We start from the raw sequence: 23,282 nt of genomic DNA on the forward strand, positions 1-23,282 counted from the left end.
TTGTCTGACCTGTATTCCCTCCTCCATGTATTTTTCTTCTTTTCTTCTATATTTTGCTGCCAAACTCTGCAGAGTGGCAGGACAGCTGCAGGCTCTCACATACTCCATTCCTCCTCTTCATTCCCCTCATCCTCCTTCCTTCTCATTCTTCCACTATTCATGTTGTTAGCCTCCTCCTGCACTGGGCTTCAGGCTCAGGTCCCACTCAGCACAACCCCCAACCCCTCCCCTGAGCCTTCACAGCTTCCTTTTCCCCTGTTTTAAGAACTCAGAAGAAGAGCTTCCCTTCAAAACTTAAAAAAAAATGCCCGAAAGGTAAACACAGATCAAAGTCTGCAGCCAAAGAGATAGCACTTAGTGTATAATAAGATGCAAAATACATTTACAGTCTATCATGAAAGCGGTGACAACAGGATGTCTGAAATCATTAAATGCACAGCACAATAAATCAGCTGTGCCTTTCAATGCAAGCTGAGCCACATGGTCGCCTTGGAGCAAGAGGGGCCGCCTATTAAACTGGAAACGTGATGACAGAAAAACATGCGGAGAAATGGGGAGACAATCGGTACAAGGTCTAAAATAAGAAAGTCTAACGTGACAACAATGTAAGCAAAGTATGTGGACGGAGAGGTGAATCATTGTTTTATCGGGCAAGAACACTACTATGTCTGACTTTCTAGCAAATGTGGTGGAGAGCAGCAGCTAGCTTAGCAGAAAAACAGAATTGACCATTTGTTTTTGTGTGTGTGTGTGAGAATTTATTTGCCCAAGTTCTATTTACAGGGACTTACTGAATTGATCTTATACTTGCTCTTGCAAGCATGTGGACTCATTGGGTTGCATGCTGCACAAAGCTAGGCCCTCTGCAGCAGCACCAGCAGCATTCCATCATAGATTTACTTGCAACTTGGCAACCAAAGAGGTGCCTTAGTATCCTACATCTCTCTGAAAAGGACTTGTAGTGGTGTTCAGGCACACTGGCCTCGGGGAAAGTCTTGGACATTAACACAAATTCATCTTGTTTGTTCAGTCTCTGCTATTCCTTGTCTGGCAGTTAGTAAAGAGTGTAAAAAAAAAAATCAAGCATGCAAGTTCAGCGGAGAGGCAAAGAAAATGCTGTGCATGAATAGCCGTTCACATGATTTCATTAGGCGAGGTAATTACATGGGTGAGCGTGTATTTACCATGTCGAGTTCCTGGGAGACTCGTCGTTTGCGTAGCTCCTCCATGCGGTCGTTGACGTCACTAAAGCAGGTGTTGTAGTACTCAGAATATTCCTGTGCAAGGTCATCTATGTTGCCCAGAGAACCATCCTGAGGAGAAGAAGGGGCATAGTTTTAGCCAGAAAACTAAAACCACTAAAACCACTGATAATTCCGCTGACAATGCTCCAAATGCAAAAACTCTCTTTGCATGAATTATGAACACTCAACTGCTTTGTTTCGATTTACTTTCTGCACTTTCCTTTACAATCTTTCATATAGCTGCACTTCACAATATCCCACCAGTACTGCAGGGGAAGGAAAAAGCCTAAATGAGTTAGCATACTGTGTGACAGTCACATCCCCTCAAAACTTTGTATAACCAATGTACCGTACACTTACAATTACTGGCAAATAGAAGTTAACTAGGATGCATTTTGGTATGCCTAACACAGACATTCCCTCTCACTCCTACGCAGTTTTGATAAACTAAATATTTTCTTGGGTAAGTAGAAACATTATTCTTTATATGCATTCTTCTTGGCGATGCCACTAGTTTCAAAGTGTCAACTACCGTTCAAACTGAGACCACGCTGCGTCACCCATAAGGCAAACTACGCCACACAAACAAAAAACCCTAAAAATACCCCCGGTAAGGGGCTTTAGGCCAATTTATTCATTCTTATCAGGTTCCATTCAGTGTCACTGGCAGGCCTTGGTTTGTTCCTGGGTTTTTGTCTTTATTTCAAGATGCCCTTTACCTCCTCAGACATTCACCAACCTCCAACCCAAACACACTTTTTCCGGCAAGCTTCAGTTTACATGAGCACAGTTCCTGCCTTTGTGTGGAAGATCTGTTTAGGAATAATGGAGGAAGTTCTGCTCCAAACATTAAAGAGCTTACCAAAAAGAAGATAATGAGGTAGTCGAGCAAATTTTAAATCCAGGTTTTATTGAAAATGTGTGGCTGAACATAAACTGTCAACATAAAGGGGCCTGTTATGAAGCAAAGTTAATTAGGGTGACTTATGTTTATGTCACATGTTAAAAAAAGGAAGAAAAAAAGCACTTAAATATTAATTACTTTCTTGAATTAAGTCATTGATATTTCTTTGCAGGACATAAAGCAACTTTTGTACAATGTGGGAGAGAAGCTCATCTCCCGCGTCTTGCCTTGGTTAAAATCTAGACCATTCTGGCAGCGATGGCCCACAGTTGAATATTCATCAGTGTTGATCTAATCTGTGCCAGGCAGACAGCTAGCATTGAGTCACTGTGCAGGGTCTAAACAGTCTCCCTCAGTCTCTGGTCTTTCTCAACTGGACTCCCTATCTGGGTGCCAGGCCACAAATGAATGGATCACTGTGAGTAAGGTGTCACACGCACACCCGTGCATACACACACAGGGGTATAGGGCCTTCTTCAGACCTTGGTGTCTAGTCAGGGAGAACACACATTAGTATGCGCACACATTGCATGCTGGGGATTTCAAAAGCATCAGACCAAAACAAACTGAGTTAAGCCAATCACAAACACAGCTCGGTGAGACCGAGTTACGATTTATTAATTGTAAGATGAGCACATTACTGAATATAAAACAACAAAAAACACACAATTGCTTCGTCTCAAACGCACACTTTGGCTTGCTGTGATCTGTCCTCCCAGCGTCTTTTCTTGAGAAATCCTGTTTTGGCCAGACATGTGGTTTGAGCTGACTGAGAATCCCAGTGGAAACACTCCCCGAGCAGACACATGTTTTCGCCTTCATTCCTCACATTGACTGAAAGCGCACACTCATTAGAGAATCCCAAAATGTTACAATCAGACATCAAGACTGTGCACATATATTTGCAACATCCAAATAGAAAGAGTAATGCCCATTTTAAAGTTGCACAAATCTTTTTCTTTTTTTTTTTTTTAAACAGTGATGGATTTTTTTCTTTTTTTTTTTAGCAGAAGAAACATTTAAGTTTTGAAGTCTTTCATCTCCATTTGCAGTACTCTCTCTCAGCTATAGGCAGGTAAAGCTGCATATGTTTTGATGTTTTCAGATAGACTGCTAAGACAGGGCCCCCCAACCCCCGTGTCTCCGCAGAGATGACTGAGATTCCTCTGATTCTCCAGTGGGATTACCTCATAGGCGCTCGACACAGCTGAACCTCGAGCCTTCACTTCCACCGTCACTTTGTACAGTGACACATTCACATGTTCTGTTGTATAATGACTCCAGATGCTTTTGGGTGAATCACAGCCTTAAGAAAAGGTAAACCAGCTGTTTTCTTATAATGACTGACTGACTGGTCATGTCATCGCACGAACAAGTGCTTTGTCCACATTTTAGAGTAAATCTGTCAAAGTGGAAGTGAAAATGTGGTAGTATTGTTTGGAAATTGGGCAGGAGGGTAGGCACTAAGGCTGGAAAAGGGATAGTCTGTGGGCTCCAAACCAGGGCAGCTGTTTGGTGAGAGGAGAATAAAACAGCTGTAATCTGATAACAGAGATCCTTCATTTGTTAAGAGACTCTAATGCATAAGTCATTATGTAACCTAAAACAAAACAAGCTCTGTTGGCAATAAGTCTCAAAAGACCCTTACTGTAAAACTCTTACTCTGAAGCTGCTTTACATGCGCACATATAGAACTATAAACACATCTAGTTTCATGACTGTGTGCCGATGTACGTGATGTAACAGCTACTCCACCCTCGATGTGAAGGAGGCCAACTCCCATTTAAACTTGAACAATAGCAACAATAGTCGTACCAAAAACTCCACCCAAGCAAGAATGGGTGAGGTCGTTTGTATGAAATCAGAGTAAAGAGTGTGCAAGTGTCACAAAAGCTCGTCATTCCATTAAGACAGGTACTTCTAATTTCAAGATGAAAAATTTCCGTTTTGTTTAAAAAACAAACCCCGAAAAACTGGAAGAAATTACCGAATCACTCGTTTGTGTGAAGACCACTGCAAGTTAATGGCTGACATGTTGCGCCACCATCAAAATAGAAATTAACAGCGCTTATTAATGCTGAATGATTTGCGGTACATAAAGTTCCTTTACAATTGCTTCAAAAGAGATGATTTACATCTATGACAGAAATAAAAATGAAGTCAATATGTCTTTCTACACAAATCACGTATAATCTACTTTATTTTAGATATTAAAAAGTAAAGATATACATGCATATGCTTTGTATGCAAAGGTTGCACAGAGAAGGGAAACAGCATGAAGGTTCAGTAGCCTCGGGTCAATTGGCCATGGAATTCCTTGCATTCTTACTGACACAGGGTTCCTCTACAGACATTCAAAAAGTCAATTTGGAGAAGCATCACTTTAATCATGAGGCATGTCTGTGCGCTAAACTTCAGCAGCTTCCATTTCAGGCTCTTTTTTTTAAATCAGGAATTTATTGCCAAAAAAAATAAAGTAATATAATTACAAAATATATATATTGACATGCATCCCCACTGTTACATTATGAAAATGAAACCACGTAAGCACTTTATACTCAAGTAACCAACAGCGAGCACATATTCAATATAGTATTTTAAATTAAATCTGATATAAATCTGGAGAGAAAATTCCCCAGGATTCAACACTTTTGCTTGAGTGTTTCATATAATGGAGTACATAAAGGGCTGTTCAGTCCTTTAAAAAGAGGCAGTTCACTATTGAAGTGACAGATTCTTTAAGAGGGAAAAGACAAAACTATGTGAAAGGCACCCAATGAAGGTAAATCACACAGCTAGCATGCAAGGCACTGATAACTAGCAACCTTGGGAACATCTGCTGTTGTTCTGTTTCAACCTTTAACATCAAATTCCTCCATTTATCATACCGGTGTTTAGTTTTGCATGGGCTGAATAGAAGTGTAGATGGTATTAACTGTTGTTACAATCATGCCTTTGTGACTACCCATTTTGTGTGTTCGAGAACAATGACAATGGATGACAAAAGAGCCGTCTGATGTAATGCTAGAAGGTTAGCAGCATGATCACTTTCACTTGCTAAGCAAACTCAGGACAGGACTAGCAGACTGAAAGACTGAAACTGCTGCCAGCTGGGTTGCATTGTGGTGCACTGTACTTATGTTTTTATAAGTGAATCTCTTGAGTCACCAACAATAACAACACATCACCTCTCCAATAGTCCAAACATCATAAGATAAATTAGCCAGTTGTTACTACATCCACCAATCTACTTAGTTCCTCAAACGCCTCCATAAACTAATCCCGCCCTGCTTCCCTGGATTAATACCATTCTACTGGTAACAAATAACATGAAAGAGAACATGCCATCTGTTAGCAGTATAACACAAAATATATATTTGACAATAAGACTATTTGATAAAAACATCACTGGGTGTTGCATCAGCCGGCTGCAATTCTTAAAAATGTTAAAAGCGCTGCAGGTGAGCACGAAACAAATCCCCAAACCAGGAGACATCTGACTAAAAGTTGGCTTTCAGGCCAGTAGAGGAAGACTGTTAAGGAGGGTAAGGCCAGGGGCCACAACTCAGTCTTTTAGAGAGCTTCCTCAGGATATCCGTGGCTTGAGCAGAACAGTACTCTGCCATCGCAGCAGAGGAAACCTGCCAGATCTCTGAGTGACCTCAATAATGAGTCTTGGTCAGGGAGGGGTAGCAAAGGAGAAGTGACCAGAGTTGGACTTGGCACCAATAGACTAAATTCAGCTATTATAGACTGTGTTGAGAACACTGTTGGCAAAGACAAACTGGCCCAGCTAACCATGCTTTAAGTGAAAGCAGACAACTGAAGGATATGCTGCCACTATGTATGAAATGCTATGTGGGAGGAAGCACATAGGGGTCACATCATCTAGCCATATATTTCCCAGACACGATCAATAATCACGTCTCAAGAGCACAATCACATTCTTAGGTTTAAAGATGGAGCACTGTCTCCTACATAATCAGTTTTCCAAATGGACAAACTACCACCCACACTGTGTAAAACACCACAAAACTCCTTTCAAAGACAACAAGGACTCCCTGCAGGCAAATAAAATATTACCACGGCTGTGGCTTCAGATGGCCTTTCAAGCAAAAAGCAGAGGAGAAATTTCTGGAGAGAAGCAAAGGGGGGGGGGGTGTCAGCTGTCCAGGTTAGTGAGCATACCTTCCTATACAGTGAGGGGGCACAATTTAAAGCTTGCCTTAGGCAAATGCATATCTGAAATCTGTGTTCTGTCTCTCCTCTACATCAGCAGCAGTGAAGCAGCAGTTATTCCAGTTAAAGTCGAATCCCACAGAATATTTCCCAAATGGGATCCAATGAAAAGGAACTGAAATCTAGACCGCCTCCGTACAAATTCATAAAGCACATTTGTGTTTAAACTCAGATTAATTTAAAAGCTAGTAAAGAAGTTCTGTTCTGAGGGACCCCCCCATATCTCCAGACGTGGGGTGGGCCAAGCAGAAGCAAATTCCCTTTTCAGACATCTGTAAATCCAACCACTTAAAACAATTCACAGCTCCTACGCCACACTGTCCTAAACTGCCTTTGAGTTTTAATTACTTCAAGAGCTATTTACTGAGCTTAAACCACACATAAATGAATGGCTTTCTAAGGTATTCTTATTAAACACATTCCACCACACGTCACTGCGGATGGTTAACCTCAGAGACGGAAAAATATAAAGCAGATTGAAACAGCATTTGATTTACAGTTAAAGCATTATGAAAACCTACTTTCATGGGACAAACACTTTGCTGTGGAGCATTTTGGTGTTTATCTGAATGGTTGCTTACAGTTTAAGAGTACTTTCCAAGTTTGGTATGTGTGCCGAAACATACGGTAATCAGTGGAAGATGGAGAACAGTAAGAAGTCTGACCAGATCTTTATCATGATGGAAAACTATCTCTAAGGAGGTATTTAGGCCTGTTTCCACATGCAAAGACCCAAGATCAGGCACATGTGCAACAGTGAGCTAAGTTGGGTCAACAAGCTAAGACCAAATCCCAATTCAAAGGGCAAGCTCTCAAGCAAAACAAAGGGCATTGAAATCCATAGTGGGTTGGTTATATATAGCATCCATTTTGCTGAAGGAGAGCGCGGTGTTCATTGTGTTCAGAATCTCACAATGTGTTTAGAGATATGAGCGTGAGCAAAGTGTTAAGCTCAAGGTTCCCCGTGAAATGATTTAGTTAAATGTTAACAATTTAGAAATGTTTTCCAATACGTAAAGAAACACTGTACGCAAGTGCAGCATTCTAAACAAGCAGAAACTGAATTATGTAAGCAAATTAAACAAAAGCAAAGAAATACTGGCCTGGAATGAAGGGGAATTTCAGTTTAAGTTTGCAGAACAAACAAATTAATATCTCATAGCCCCACGCGCCAGATGTTATGTTATGTTCGTTCTCTTCTCTCATCATGGTCGTTAAATCAGTTATGGGTTTGCCGATTCTGCTAAAGACACTAGTTTTCAGAAGCTGGAGGAGGCCAATCTAATTCTATTCGTTCACATTTCTGAAATTTCTTGCGCAGCAAAATAGGAAAATAAGATGATCTAAAACTACAAACTAATATGGAAAAACACAGCAACAAAGCTGAGGTCAGTGACATTGGGTGGTTTTTTTGTTGTTCTTTTTCAGTGTCCTTCAGGCTGTTCCTTCATTAGATGGCCAACTACTTGGAATTCAAGGTAAAAAAACAACAACAATGTTGTCAAAAAAAGAAAAACTTTGCAAGGATAGAATTTTATTTTCACTGTTATCGTGTTTGAAGCAGTCGGGGAAAAAAAGACTTCAAAATGATGGTAAAACATTGGAGTGTATGCAATGCACTTTAGCAAAACTTGTTGCTTTTCTATGTATGCATGATTCCATTCAAGGTGAAAAAAGCAACAAAAGTGAGTGCAGCTTAGCAGACATATGTCTCCAGAGGCAATAAATCTAGATAAATTGCGTGGCTGGGAGCCAGTTCTGTACACCATACACACATCCTCAGTATCAGACCAAAGGGACTCCAGTGTCTATAGATAACAGATCTATTACATCCCATGTAGGCAGTAAAATAAAGAATGCACTGACAGCCACACAAAACATTGTTTCAGGAATTTGGTTTCCTCAACACAGAACAACTCTGAAGTGATAACGATTTCAAAGCATAAACCTGTAACATACACTAAACTTCACTTGAATGAGATAACAGCAGTTTACAAAGACAGCAGGAATCTCAAAACTTCTTAAGATCTAGAGGACCCAACGGGCACGCGTATATAACCCATAAAGGGTCACTTTTCGGTGCATAAGCATAACACACCACACTCTCAATCAACTCCTGTTTGCTTTGATCTTGGACTGGCTTGGCTGTATGAGCTCATCATTGGCAGCCTAGAGCCAATTCCAGCACAATACAAGGCTACACGCAGAGCACTGATGGCTCTGGAACATGGGCCTGTTGGAGAGAGCTGATGCGTAATTTGCATACGCCTATAATTCGCGAAACAAACACTCATTTTGCAATACAAGTGTTAAAGGAAACAATCTCAGTCTGTGATGTCAACCAATTATCACGTCACCCCTCCCCCCCAAACTTACCAGCATCCCCATAACGTCGGACCACAGTTGGGAAAAACTGTCGGACGCAGCAGCGCTATCTGCCTGAGGCTCATCAGAAGGCGCACCGGTCCCCTGATCACCTTCCATGTTAGAAAACTTTGTTCAGAGTCACACCAGTATTGTGTAGCTTGCTTCCAAGCCCACAGGCAGGAACCTTAATCCCCAGCAGTAAACAAGATATCGGTGCCAAGGCTGTTTCACAGACAGTTGCCCTTGACGCACTGGTGAAATGCTCCAGCATTGCTTGGCACGATTTGAAGTTTAGTGCGTAAACTGCGTCCTGACATGTTTAGCAAAACTCCGAGAGAGAGACCAAAGGTAAAGAAAGTCGGCCTTGAATTATGTAAACCCAAACCCGGTCATTCGTCTGAAAACTCAAGCGCGGTGTCCCCTGCTCCACAGTCTGCAATGCACGGATCCGGTGCCCCAGGGTATAAACCAAACCCCACAACTGAGTACAGAAGTCGTCGAAATGGGGCAAAAGTTTCCGAAAAGTTCACGAAATCCCCCAGTAATTGTCACAAAACTTTCTACACCGCAACAGAGAGCACACTCAATCGTATTTCCATTAAAGATTCGAGTGAGAGAACGCCCGGAACACACAGCAAAGCCTCCAAACAAGGCGCCTCCCCCTCTCTTCACCCCTGCTCCTCTCACTCCCTCACTCTCCTTCCCCCTACACACTCCTCCCAGCATCGGAGTACAATGTCCCGGAATTAGCTCACACTAGTGACTAATTATTCATATGATCGATACGTTTTCCCTCCAAATGAGACTGTTCCGTTTGATTGAGTAACTAACTTCACTGTAACCTTAAAACAGACTTTGTTTAACCCCCCCTCAAATTTCAATCATCTGTAGTCACTGACAACTTTGCAATGCCCAGTTAATAATCATTTTTATCTCTCTGTTGCTTTCTGTGAATAAATTTGAATGCAGACTTCACAGTTTTGCTAAAACCGAGTTCATTTAAGGGATTTTGTCACGGCCCAGAAATCGCTTTAATCACACGCTGACATGCCTTCCACCAATACATCTCTGCAGCCAGCAGTGAATAGGGAACGTGAACAAAGCACATTCTCCGCACAATTGTTAGAAAAACAAAAAAGCCTATGGGAAAAAAAATGTTTTTAAGAGGTTCATGCATGTGGTGCCCTATGCCCTCGTAAATCTGTACAAAACCCTGGACAATGACACCGAAACACAAGACTTTTATTGAACCATAAGATTCTAATTTGATTTACATATAGTCCAACAGCTATGTGATTTTTTTCTTTTTTTGTGCTGCAGATGCCATTTGAATAAAAGTGGGAGAAAGATACTTTATGCATAAGCATGAAATTGCACAGCTACCCTGTCTGATCAGCTGTTTGTTATGCTCTACCAGCAGGCAGGCTTCTCTTTTGTAATGAAGTCCTGAAACACTCTGGCTCTCCCTGTTGTTGTCAAGAGCTCATTTTCTATGAGCAGCTACAGCTGCCAGAAATAACAAAAATTAAGAGAGTAAGATTGAAAATTTCAGTTCACAATAAGCTCCAATCCCTGTAGTTTCAAGTCAGCATAAAATGCTGCCTTAGCTGCTGTTTACCACATAACTCTGCCACACCAGGACAAATTTATTCAAAAGCAGCATAACCAAAGATGAGAAAGCAGACAGAAAATTTGTCAACCCCACAATCTTTTGTGCAACCATGAAAACAGTTACACAATAATCCATAAAGCTGCAGTTTTGCTTCCAGAACTGCTGTCAATTATGCAAAGTGCAAAAGGCTCCCAGATTTTACTTTGTTTATAAGCTGTTTATTACATATCAGTAAGGCCTTCCCCAAACTGCAGTGTCTTCTTCTAATCATCATATTCATTATCAAAAAACAGTTGAGACTGTGGTCCTTGAAAGTGAATAAAAGCAGCAGATACAAAAAAAAAGAGGATGTCAAGATGTTGATAAGCAGGTCATCTACTAACTGGAAGGTTGGTGGTTCAATTCCTGGCTCAGATAGCCTGCATGTTGAAGTATCCTTGGACTAGATACTAAACCACAAGTTGTCCGTGATATATCCATCAGAGTTGGTGTGTGAGTGTTCGGCAAAGAGCTTAGGCATGGAAAAAAGTAACTGTATGAATGTTTGTGTGAAAGGGTGAATGAGGCTTGTGATAAGAAAGCACTTTTGGTGCTCAAACTGAGTAGAAAAGTTGTATATAAGTAGAGTCCATTCAAGTCCACAGGATTAAGACTAAAGGTCTGTTACACAAGATTAAAAAGTAATCTGTGAAATGATTTCAGTCTAGACTAAAATGTTGGACTCCACAACACAGCACTGTTTGTGTAGCTAAAAAAAAAATAATTTGATTTTGCTGCTCTTCTGGGACTGTTAATTCCTTTATATACAATATCGCGGTTTTAAATTTGTGTCGGTGAGCAATGGCTTTGCCTGGCTTTGGATGAGTGGCAGCTGCTCAACAGTGTCCTGCTTACAGTCTAAACACACAGAACACACGTTCACACAATAGCAGCTTTGTTGGACGACATGCTGAAAGTGCGGGGGTCTGCACTACTGACTGTAACCTTGGAGTGGCAGCAGCAGCAGCAGCAGCAAGTGGCAGGACTACTAGTGTTTATAATGGCATTGCGTCATTGCTCTGCTCATCAGCTCTCCTTTGTTGCTACAGAATGCTAACCATGTTTGATTTGTAGGTGTGATTTCAGAGCACCACCCCGATTTCCCTATTATTTTCACTTGGATTGAGCTCTTTGGAGTCGTGCCCTTAAACACACAGACACACAAGCACACATATCGCTCAGTATGTACAAACACATGCTGGAACTCCCTTTACTCAAAGACAAGAAAGTGTGACCCCCACCTAGAGTTGCTGCAAACAGAGGGGTCAAACTATTAATGAGAGGAGAGCGTCTGTTGACTTATCAAACACTGCTGGTGTGTTGTCTCTGTGTGTAGCTGCCGAGTTTTACTCTTTTCACACTAACCACTATTCAAGGTGTCATGTTGCCAGACAAGAGGAAATAAAACTCGCTTCGCAGATGCTAATTGCACATGTTAACAGTCTTTTCTCTCTCGACCGGCTCTTTGGAAAAGATTCAGAGTGAACATTTGGTCAGAAATGAGGATAAAATGCGTAGCATATGAACATGCAGAGGATACACCTGCAAGCAATTCATGGTGGAAATCTGTTGAGAGGAATGGAAGAATGTATTTGATGGTTCTCAAAATATATAGAGAGCTCCGTCAGGAAAAGGGTGATGTCATGAGCATAAATTGCTCAGATAGCATACTTTGAACAGACCTCTTGAAAGCCTTGGGGCTTGACTGTGATTGATCGCTGTCAATTGTTGTACTTATGTCGACATCTTCCCCGTCTTTCATCTGCCTTCTTTCATCTTTTCCCACGTTTTTATTCTCAGTAATAATCATTTTGATGTCTTATTAAACCTAATTTTAATATTATTTTCTGATCCTAGTGAATTGTGGGACAGTCAGAAAATTGCACCGTCACTAGGAGGACATGGAGAGAGTGGAAGAATTTACATTAGGTATCCTGAAACTCAGTTCTGCATGTGTGTGAGATTATTTGCTGATTGTTTGCTTATTAGCAGAAGCTGTTCAGGGCTAATAGTCTGACAACTAAAACACGCCCTAAAATGTTTACTTTCCTAATAAGAAACACCCATATTCTTGCTTTGTACTCTATAAACTGCCCCAAATTACCCTCAACTAAAGCGTGATTAGGCGTTAGAACTGGACATTATGATGAGAATGGGACTAATACTTTATGACAGGCTAAAAAAGTTCCACTTTCTGGAAAGAGAATCATGTCTCCTGCAGCTATCAATACAGGCATGAATTGAGAGACTCGTATACAAAAGTTTTCATTTGCCATGGTGAAAAACAGACAGCATGTCTAAACTAACTCACAGGAGATGAGAGGAATCACTGCGACTCGGCTGAAAGTACGTAACTGTAATAAGTACCGAACTGCTGAAAAGTCGAGGTTAAGATAGGTCGTCGCTTTTTCATTTTCAACACCGAGTTGTTAGGATTCCACAGTGCAGTGATGAAGAGAGGAATAAGGGATGGAGACGGCAGCTCTAAGGAAGGAATGAAGATAGACAAAAAAAGAATGCATATCATGTTAAAGCAAAGCAGGGCTGGACCTCCGCTGATAGTGAGTGTGACCCTTCCTGGAGGTCACCAGACCTCGGGGCTTTAAAAATAGCTCCACAGGGAGTCACAAACCCCACTGGCAGGGTGGGGACAGATGTTCATAAACATGGTGGACAGACATTAAGGCCACCATACTTGAGGGATGCCACAGATGACAAAATAATAATTACATGTCTATTCTGTTCACAGCTTTTCTTTTTTTCAGGATTGAAGGTACAAATCAGTAAAAGTCTGGTGACATTTTGTTAGTTTTGCCCTTCTAAAACAGACTGGAAATGCATAGAAATCAGCTGTTCATAAAGCAATTAGTGGAGCCGACAGGATGACATCCAGTCCTGCTATACGAGCATGACATGACTCATCATCACCTCTTCTCACCCCGCATCGCTATATTTTCCTCCTTTGTTCAAGTTAACGTATTTAAGTTTACACCCAAAGCTAATTGGATTCAAAGTCTTGAACCCTTATCCCTTAGCTCTCAGGCTGCTTTCTCTTGATAAATAATTGGGATCAAGATTTTCGCATCATTAATTCGTCTTAGTCGATGGGTCAAAGGCCTGACAGTCCCTTGGCATTTTCTGCGAGCTGTTGAGTTTGTGAACGTTTGCCTTTCCTATTTATCGGTGTGTGTGTGTGCATATACATGCATGCTTATGTGCATTTCTTGTACAAAAAAAATAATCTGTGTGCATGAGATGAACAGAGAGGCAGGCCAGCCCCAGTGTGCTTCACATGCGTGTGAGAGTTATCATGCAGCCATGCGATAACTCCCACACAGACCCAATTAGCATGACAACTAATTACTGTTTCCTTGGTCCCCTCCCTCAGCTAAGCTAACTCATTAAATTAAATCAACACTCTGGTCTGAAAACAATGCTTTGAGGGAGTAATAATGATCGCCTGCCACTTGCTATTTATGTGTTCTAGGTATTACTTTTCATAGGGTGGTCAACCATAACACTGGAGTCTTTTGAAAGCTGAGAAAATGTTAGCTTCAAATATCAACACAGGAATTACCTCTGGGCTAGAGTGAGACAGAAAGCAGAAAGGAAGAGGATGACAGCTGAGAGTGTGTGAAATAAGCACACCGAGTGATATGCATGGGCAACAGGGAGAATACTGAGAACAACAACAAACAGATATAGAAAAAAAAAGTAGATGGTCTGCCTGGGGTATGAGGCGCATGTGATAACCAGCTGTGCATAGCATTGTGCACACTGGGAAAAAAAAACTTCTCAGAAAGCTCATAGAGTGTCTGGTATGTCAGTAAAAACAGTCTGGATAGGGGGTGCTGTCAAAAAAATCCCAAATCTGTGCACACAGTTCCTACTGGATAATATGTGCTTTAATGAGATGCAGGAATTCAGGGAAAAGGAGAAAGTTTGTGTCACTGAGATGTAGAAAGAAGAAAAAGTCTGGAATGAAGCAGGAAGTTCTCAGTGTTACAACATGACCTTCTAACACTGTTGATAAAAAAGAAAAAAAGAAAGCATTTTCCTTGGAATCGCTCTTGGTGCTCATTTTGCCCACTCTTCATGTTTCATTTAAGGGAATTAAGCTGTAAGACTCTTGTATTTGTTGGCCGACACTTAAGCATGCATACCACTGAAAATGTCTACACAATAAATAATATCTCCGATGGCCGCATGCATATGCGAGTAGCATTCGCAAGTCTTCATCCATGCTTTCAGTAATGCAATTTATTGTGCTTTGTGTAATATAAAAACAAAGCATATTTCCGCTAAGCCCCGGATTCCCACATTCTCCATGCAGTGCAAGCCTCTGTGGCCATGTGGTAGCTGATTAAGTTACGCCATTGTGCGTGCGTGTGTGTGTGTGACTGTGCGTACTGAGATTCCAGCGCCTTTTAATCAGGCACGACTGAAAGGACAGATGTTGTTTTCGATGTAAGCGAATCTCAAAAGGTACGAGCAGCACAGAGCAGCCGGTGTTTAGCGTGCGTGAGTTTAGTGATAATTTGGATTTCTGTATGCGGGAAAGACTAAAGGCCATCGAAGAAGACTGTGCTGCATCTGTGTCAAAATGGTGTCCGCAGAAGTGCTGGAAAAAAAGTAAGGTAGCTTGTTTGAGTCCACGGGTGCAGGTGGAGGCGACGTGCTGGTCTCACTAGAGATGGAGGTCATGAAGCTCGGCCGGCAGCTGTGTCGGTGTCAGGGTGGCACTGCCAGGCTGACTGCTAATGTCCAGTGAGTCATCTCACTCTGTGTACTGGGGGTCTGCACTAGATGCACTGCGACAGGCTAGTTTTAGAGAATGGGAGAAATCCAGAACTGACCACATAAAGTCCCACAAAAGAAATTATACTTGTGCTGACATACCTCTATGCAAATGTATACATGTACACAAATGATTAAAATTAAATAACTTGAGAATATATTCTAGGAAGCTGTTTAAGAATAAACCTTTTCAGCAAATATTTTCATCAGTCCAGTTTTATAATAAATCATACTGAACTGATATGAGTACAGCCACAGGGTGTTATTCACTGTCTACATGGATGCTTGTTAACTGTTATGTAGGCAGCGACTACTTTAACATCTATAATGTGTATAATGAATTGAGGCAAAAATAAAAAGGACATGTTTCCTTAAATATAAATATTTTAACATGATTTTTTAAAATTTAATTCCTCACATTTATTAGATGTATTAAACCTTAAAAACAAAAACAACAACAAAAAAAAACCCCTTTCACCCTCCTATTCTTCCACGTGCCTTTATGTGAGAGTGAATATGGGACATAGTGGGTCCCCCTGCTGTTGTCTTATATGCTTACAAGCCACAGTGCACATGCCCTCCTCGCCCTCTCCTCCATGCAAGACACTGGACTGTTAAATACTCTTGCACATCTTTTTATGTCAAATCAGCCAGGCTGCCATATGTTAGCCTCAAAGCTAGATACAGTAAAAATAGGCTTGGCCCCCGATGTTATTAATGACCATGTGTGCTGTGAACACGGTGCATAATTATCCCCTGCAGTTTCATCCAAAGATCAGTTTTATAGTACTCGCTTCAGGTTTATGGGACTCAAATACACACTGAGGAGCAGAGGCATGCACACTGAAGCTTACGCACCCAGAGAGGGGAAACGATAACGTAGCTTTTCCTTTACTATACAAATCCAAATGCTAACAAGACAGTAGCCAGTGGGGCTCAATAAAGATTTCATGGGTCTGTCTCTGCTGTGTTTCTCTGCCCAAGTACTCTCACCTGTTGTTGCATCTCATGTTAGAGAGAATTTAAACACCACAAAAAGAACAAATATTCAATTTCTGAGCACTGCCTGCAGTGAAATAGATTCTTCTTTAGAATCTGGGCTGTAAAAACTAGGTGTTATTATTTAGAGAGCCCATTTCACGGACCTTTTTCACAGCAACCCCTCTGACATGGAATAGGAGGTAAACATGGGAGTTACAAATGAAGGTTCAGGTCCATTTAGGTGTGAGCCTTCATTAATGTGACTGGTAATTCTTGTGTTTAGTGAGTATTTCATGGCAAAGCAGCTGATGTGAAAAAGGCCTGTTAGTGGAAACTAGAAGACAGAACATTCAGGTCCTCAAGAGCACAGAGAGACAGCGCTCTTATGTGTATGGCGTGGAGAAGAATTCCTGTTCTAGAGATGCCACATTATCCCTGGCACGCACACACACACACACACAGTACAGACACAGCGCACTAACTGTCAAAATAAGAAGCAGCATGCAATCTGCAAATCAAATCTAAAATACCTCAAGCCCAAATTTATCATCTTTTCAGTTAGCTATGCATCACGAGCATTTACAGCTTCCTTCACTATCCCTGTAGATTTATATCACTTTGCAAGCAGCAAACAGAGATGGCTGACATTTGGTTATGTATTAGATGTTATAATAACTTGTTAGTCAGCCAGCTCCAGGCTGCTGTGGTACACCCTTCTGTAATTACTGTCAGCATTCACGCAGCCATCATATATCTCACACGCACACAACCCGCAGCACACGATCTGTCACACATATTTGGCCATTTGCACATTAAAGGAAAATAAACAGCCATGTTGAAATACATGCTGACTCGCACTGGTGGATGGATATCAAAACCTCAGCGCAGAGTGCTTTTCAACACAAACATGTGCCCTAATGCTCTGCGCTCTTAAAGTCTTACTGGTAAAGATACTGGTATGCACTCGACCAGTACCACAGTTGAATATTTTCCCAAAACTATTATTCAATTTCAGGAGTAAAAAAATGGAAAAAATAAAATAATTTTTTTTTGTTCCCTTGCTTGTGTGACAAAACCTTTCTCTATTTAAACAGAGATAATGGGATTTTAAACCTCTGTTGAAGAACTGCTTCGCTCTCAATCTGATTCATTTTCTTATGTTTTCAATTTTCAAACTGAATAATTCAACTATAAACACTTTATTACCACATTTATTTCTCAGTGTTAAATCACAAATTCTCTGGTGGGGCCTCCAATCAATAAACTACATAGAATTACATTTTTAGATTCTTCTTGCTAATAAGATCTGCTAAGATCTTGCTAAATCTCAGAAAAGGAGAACAAAACTACTATTTAATAATAGATTAATTTACAGATGGGTTACAAATTAAGCCCACAGTCCATTGGCTCTGTTAAGTTAAGCGGGGCTTTTGCCGGTATTTTGGATCCATTTGTCCCCTTAAACGAAAGGATCCAAGGAAAGCTTCTCTTCCAAGATACAATGTCCACATTCATAGAGCTCAAGGAGTAAGTCAATAGTTTTGTCAAATGAAAGTGATGTGAATCAGATGCTGTGGCTTTTGCAGCCCCCTGGTCTCCATGGATACTGAACACCTTCGGGAGATTTGGACGGTGCTCTCCGCTACCATCATCAAAACACCAAATGAGGGGATATGTTTTGAAAGAATGGATTTTATCCCTCCAGTAAGAGTTTCCGAAATTTGGAGAGTCGGTTCCACGACCACTGAAGCCGTTGTCGCATTGTGGCTCAACACCTTAAAGAGACTTTGTGGTGGTTTTTCCATTAATTTCGATGTTTCGTTAAGTGACCACAAACTAATAATCTACTAGTGTGAAAAGTTATAAACCGTGGCCGCTGTTCTTCAGAGTAAATGTGTAATTCTGTACACCTCACTTTGCTTTCCACATTTAACTGTGGTCTGACAGCATGTACAGTATGCGGATTGGTTAGAGCACATTACATAAGACATCCCCACTGACACCAGCGGCTAGTTCGGTTAGCAGTCTATACTTCACCACAGCGCTTTCACATTTCCTTTCCAATATTTTCTTAGTCCTACTTGTCATTCGTCTTTCCACTGTCCATTTATATTTTCTCATGCATCCTGGTGGGACATCGAGTTTTATGCTTGCACATGCATGTGTTTCAAGCAACCAGTATCTCAAATAAAGAGACTTAACGGCTGACATAAACAGAATTTAATTTTTGTGTAGATGCACTTTGATGTTTACTTCAGTAATCGCAATTAAACCGATACAGATACTTGAGCAACATAATTACTTTTTCTTAAAAAATGGCATAGTTGATTGTCAAGCAGGATAATCACTATGCCACTGTTTAAAAAAAGAAAAAAAAAGACTTCTCTTTGTCTGAGAGTACATGTAGCAGTTTCAATCCGTCTCTGTCTGTCTGGCTGTCTACTCAAAACTCAACCACACAACACACAAACATAATGCAAACTCAGCTCAACCACTGCAGCCCTCCACTTTCACAGGAATTTCCCCCTATTTCGGCCCAGAGGATCCTGCTTACACCGACAAAATATGAACCCAGTGGCAGCATTGAGCCACAAAAAACACAAAACAAAACATGTATATTTTCCCAATGACTTAAAGGGGTTCACATGGTGATGTACAAAGCACTGGTCAAACTTGTGGATTGTGCTGTCAAGCAAGTACTTTCAATGCTCACAGACAGAGTTTTCCTGTTCTCAGTAATCTGCTTCTGTTCAGTCAAGCCTTTAGGCCTTTAGTTTGAAAACTGTAAAGCGATGTGTGTGTTTTTAACCATTTTTCAAAGAATATGAATGTACTTCACTCGATGTAACATTAAGGATGCCTCTATACAAGTGCTGATATCATAAATAAGTTTTTGTTATAGAAACATACAGATACCTATAGTACTTTTTTGAAATCCATTGCCAAATACTCCCAATTAAAAACGGGGCCTCTACAAAAATCTTTAGGAAAAATTGACAAATCTCAATTTCACCCCTACATTTTCGCCTTGCCAACAAACATGCCAATATCCGAGCCACCTTCTCACCTTTGTGTATAGCGCATAGAGATGCATGGCTTCAGGAATTAGTTCTTTTCAAAATCCCCTTTTCCCATCTGCCAAAACAAAGCTTCTAAAACTTGCAAAATGTCCTAAATGTTATGATGTCAAAAATAATTTCTCAAATAAAATATTGAAACTGGCAAAATGTTTAAATATTTTATCATAAATATGTAAGTACTGTTTATAATCCCGTCTATAACCATAATTGTTCCAGAAATCACTACAATCAATGATTTGAAAAACAAAACAGTCACCTTTGCTGCCTATCAGAATTTTTTTAACTACATTTTTGTTCTGTAGCTGCCTCATTGAAACAAAACCTCTGAGCTGGTAAAGTGACTTAGGTTACCATAGTGATGGCCCGATGTTTGGCAAACCCTGTGTTGATGCTCGTTTCGACCTGACGAGACCTCATTATGGGCTGGTGGGGAGTCCTCTCTGAAATCTCTGGCCCAGACGGTCACTCAGACCTAATTAACACACCTTTCTAAATCTAACTGACTCAATTCCTTCGCCACTCTCCGTTATCCACGTCCCTGCAGATCTAATCAGCGTGCAACCTGCCAACTTACAAACACATACAACAAGAACAAACAACCCCACATCCACGGTAATAAATGAAACAAATGGAACAGTCGGTGGTCATTAGCTTTGTGGCTTAAATGGTTGTCCTTCCTGTCTGGGTTAGAGGCCAGCCAATGCACCAGTAAAAGGCCGGCTCCTTTGCCCACTCTCCCTTCTGGAAGAGTGAATCTTCTCTGAAGCCAACAAAACTCAGCGGGACCAGAAGCAGGATAAAGGTTAAGAACCCCATGGAGATAAAATTCATGTTGGTAAAAGTAGAGGTTTGGCTACAGATTGATTTGCCTTGAGTAAAGACATGTTACTAATAATAGTTGCTACTTTTGAATAGATAGTAGGTTTCCTTACTGATAAGTAAAAGATGCTATAAAAAGAAACGCAGGCAATCTAAAAATGGGACAGCTATTAGTTTTTAAGTGGTTTTGTGATTAATAATATTTTCACTATTTTTATTATCGCCAAAAGAAAATGTTTCCTGTAAAGGTGCCGTGATCAAACTTGGCCCATATTTGTGGGAAAAAGAAAAAAAAGAAGAAAAAAGAAACCGTGGTCGATCTAGTAGGTTTCAAAATATATAGAAGCAAGATAAAGAATCTGGCAAGGCACTGATGGTCAGAGGGATGAGATCCCCGGGGGACATCCAAACACACACATACATGCGCTCACAGGAGGCCTGAGTTGGCAAAGACATTTTGTGCCGCAGGGTTTGGTGCTGAGCCCATGCTGGCTAAAAAGAGATCCATACCCTGTGGCGCTTACCTGGCATTTAGCCGAGACCACTCTTTGATTATACTGAATTTTATTTCTTGCACCGTGTTGCCAGTTTCTAGAACATTTAAACAAAACAAACAACACACCAACCATACAATACCATACCAAAACAAAACTTCATACCACTCTGTTTTTGATCAGTTGTATAAACCTAGAAGCAGTTCGATATAAAAATGGACACACCAAGAGGCAAATGACATGAAATATCGTTACCAAATCCTAACCCATAGGCACACACATGTGAGCACATATGCTCAAACAATGACACCTCAGTTTTAATTATTTTCTCTCCCTTGCTTTCCTTATACACACAATTTTTCCTCTTCATGTCAAAGCCTGGAATATGTTGAGGGACAGCTGCAAGATGATCTGATCCAGATGATCTCAGAGGACAACCCCCCCCCTCAAAACACAAGCACACATGGTCTATAAAGCACAGACCTGACGTGAGCAAAAGAAAAAAAAAAAAGAAAGAAAAGATGATGGCTTAAAAACTTATGTTGTTTTTTTCCTTTAATTTGTCATCTGGCTCATTTTGTCCTGTGACCACAGATAAATAAATACAAACTTCATTCAGGTAATTCACATGTCACTATAATTAGAAATAAATGAGCCATGTTGAGGTATCTCTGTTCTCCAGGTACCACAGAGTAAATTGCCGACTGACTCTTGTATTCCTCTCTGCTCTCTAGATTCAACTGTGGTCTGAAAACATGTACTGCATGTGGATTGGTCAGAGCACATTAAGCACTTCTGACATCAAGAGCCTTGACCACAGCTAATTTACCTCCTTTGATTTCCTGCTTAGTTGCATGTGATTCCTACCACCGTCCTCTGACAATTTATATCGCTTTATGGAGTCACATTTACACATATACATCTATGTGTTGTCTGAAAAAACAAACAAAAAAAGAGCATAACTTAACATTTTAGGTCACAAAACCTTCTTATTTTGGACTTAATTGCTGTGTGTTTCAGTCTGTGAAATATATTTCACGTGAATGGCAGCAAAACCTGCATACATCCTACTGCATTAATGGTGCCTTCACAGATGGGCAAGTCACTCATGCCATGTGTATGAATGCACCTCCAAGTCATCACAGATGCTGTACAAGCTGGATGGTCCCTCTCCTGTTTACGCACTATTGTACAGATATTATTATTTCAACTAGTTTAAAATTGTAATTACACAGTTGGTTTCATAAAAGACTGGGAGATAAAACACACGCAGAGAAACGTAAACCTTTTCTAACTTGAAAATGTGGGGCATCAAATTTAAAATGAGCACATACTTATTTTATTTAGCATTTGATATGTTGTGTTTGAAATTCAGTAAATATGGGGTAGAATGTATAACACAGCAAACAACCTACTAAATACATTTCATTTATTATGATACAAAATATAAGTACAATGAAATGCAAGGTTTTTCCACTAATTACCAATTTAAGAAGGCACCAAAAAATATAAAAGCAAATCCACAACATACATATGTACCTGGTGACAAAACATTTACCTTAGTTACTGAGATAAACAATTTAAGCATGCATGGTACTTACACTATATGGGTGTTAAATATCTAAAGGAACACATTTACTCACTGAAACAGGAAAAGAAGGAAAAGATCTCCAAGGATAAAATCAGAAGTGCCCAACACTGCACTTTACTTTAACTGGAGCTGGAACAAAGTCTGCTTCGATTTTCTCCAACGTTTAGCTCAGTCATAACCTCAGCTAGACGTCTGATTCAGTCTGTTTATGCACGCAAATGACTGGCATTAGAAACCCATGGACATGTGGTGGAAACATGTTTACAGCTGTGGCCTCGGTTTGGGCTATGATGTAATGGCAAAGAGAAAGGTGGGGAAAAGTTTGCCTTTGTCCGTGACTTGAAAATAGGGAAGTTTTTGGTAAACCATGATGAGAGCAAACGATTTAAATAGGAACGTAAACAGAAAACAATGATTGAGAAGTGGATAGAACAAAATGGGGAGGTTAAAAGAGGATGTTTCATGGGTCTAGGGGGTAGGAAGGGCCAGGGTAGGACAACACACAGCTGGAGCAACAGCTCCCCCTGGGGCAAAGCACTGATAATGTTTTAGAATTTCTAGGTCAAGTTACGTTGAGCCATACAATTAGCCATGAGAATAAACCACTGAGAACTGAATAACATCTCAATATATTCCATGTTCTCCTGGGAAAGCCTGGGCTCTGGCATTCAAGTGCCTATTATTTTCACATGTTCAGTTCAATTCAATTTTATTTATACAGGGCCAAATCACAACAACAGTTGCCTTAAGGCGCTTTATATTGTAAGGTAAAGAACCTACATAATAGGGTAATAATAATACAACGAAAACAGAGAAAACTCCAACAATCATATGACCCCCTGTGAGCACACGCTTTGGCGATAGCAGGAAGGAAAAACTCCCTTTTAACAGGAACCTCAAGTGGAAGAACCCGAGGTGGGGGGGGGTGCAAAACTGAAGGCTCTACCTCCCATTCTACTATTAAATACTCTAGAAACCACAAATAAGCTCACTGTCTGAGAGCGAAGAGCTCTAATGGGGTGATATGGCACTATAAGGTCATTAAGATAAGATTGGGCCTGATTATTTAAGACCTTGTATGTGAGTAGCAGGATTTTAAATTTGATTCTGGATTT

General features: G+C 40.6%; 1 protein-coding gene across 9 annotated transcripts in view; it reads right to left on the minus strand.

Annotated features, from left to right (window-relative positions):
• The window catches only part of sash1a (SAM and SH3 domain containing 1a), a 160,196-nt gene that overhangs the window by 39,603 nt on the left and 97,311 nt on the right, over positions 1–23,282 (minus strand). For 7 of the 9 annotated variants that reach the window (XR_003214303.1, XM_025899208.1, XM_025899206.1 and 4 more), the window contains exon 2: positions 1,185–1,313. Coding sequence is in view for 8 of the 9 variants with exons in the window: in XM_025899208.1 (XP_025754993.1) it covers positions 1,185–1,313 (129 nt within the window). In the remaining variant the exon portion in view is untranslated. Of the gene's footprint in view, positions 1–1,184; positions 1,314–8,763; positions 9,430–23,282 lie in introns of those variants that run through there. The other 2 variants (XM_025899209.1, XM_013274206.3) reach the window with 2 other exon arrangements.

Source organism: Oreochromis niloticus, linkage group LG15, assembly GCF_001858045.2.
Source record: "Oreochromis niloticus isolate F11D_XX linkage group LG15, O_niloticus_UMD_NMBU, whole genome shotgun sequence".
Lineage (NCBI taxonomy): Eukaryota > Metazoa > Chordata > Actinopteri > Cichliformes > Cichlidae > Oreochromis > Oreochromis niloticus.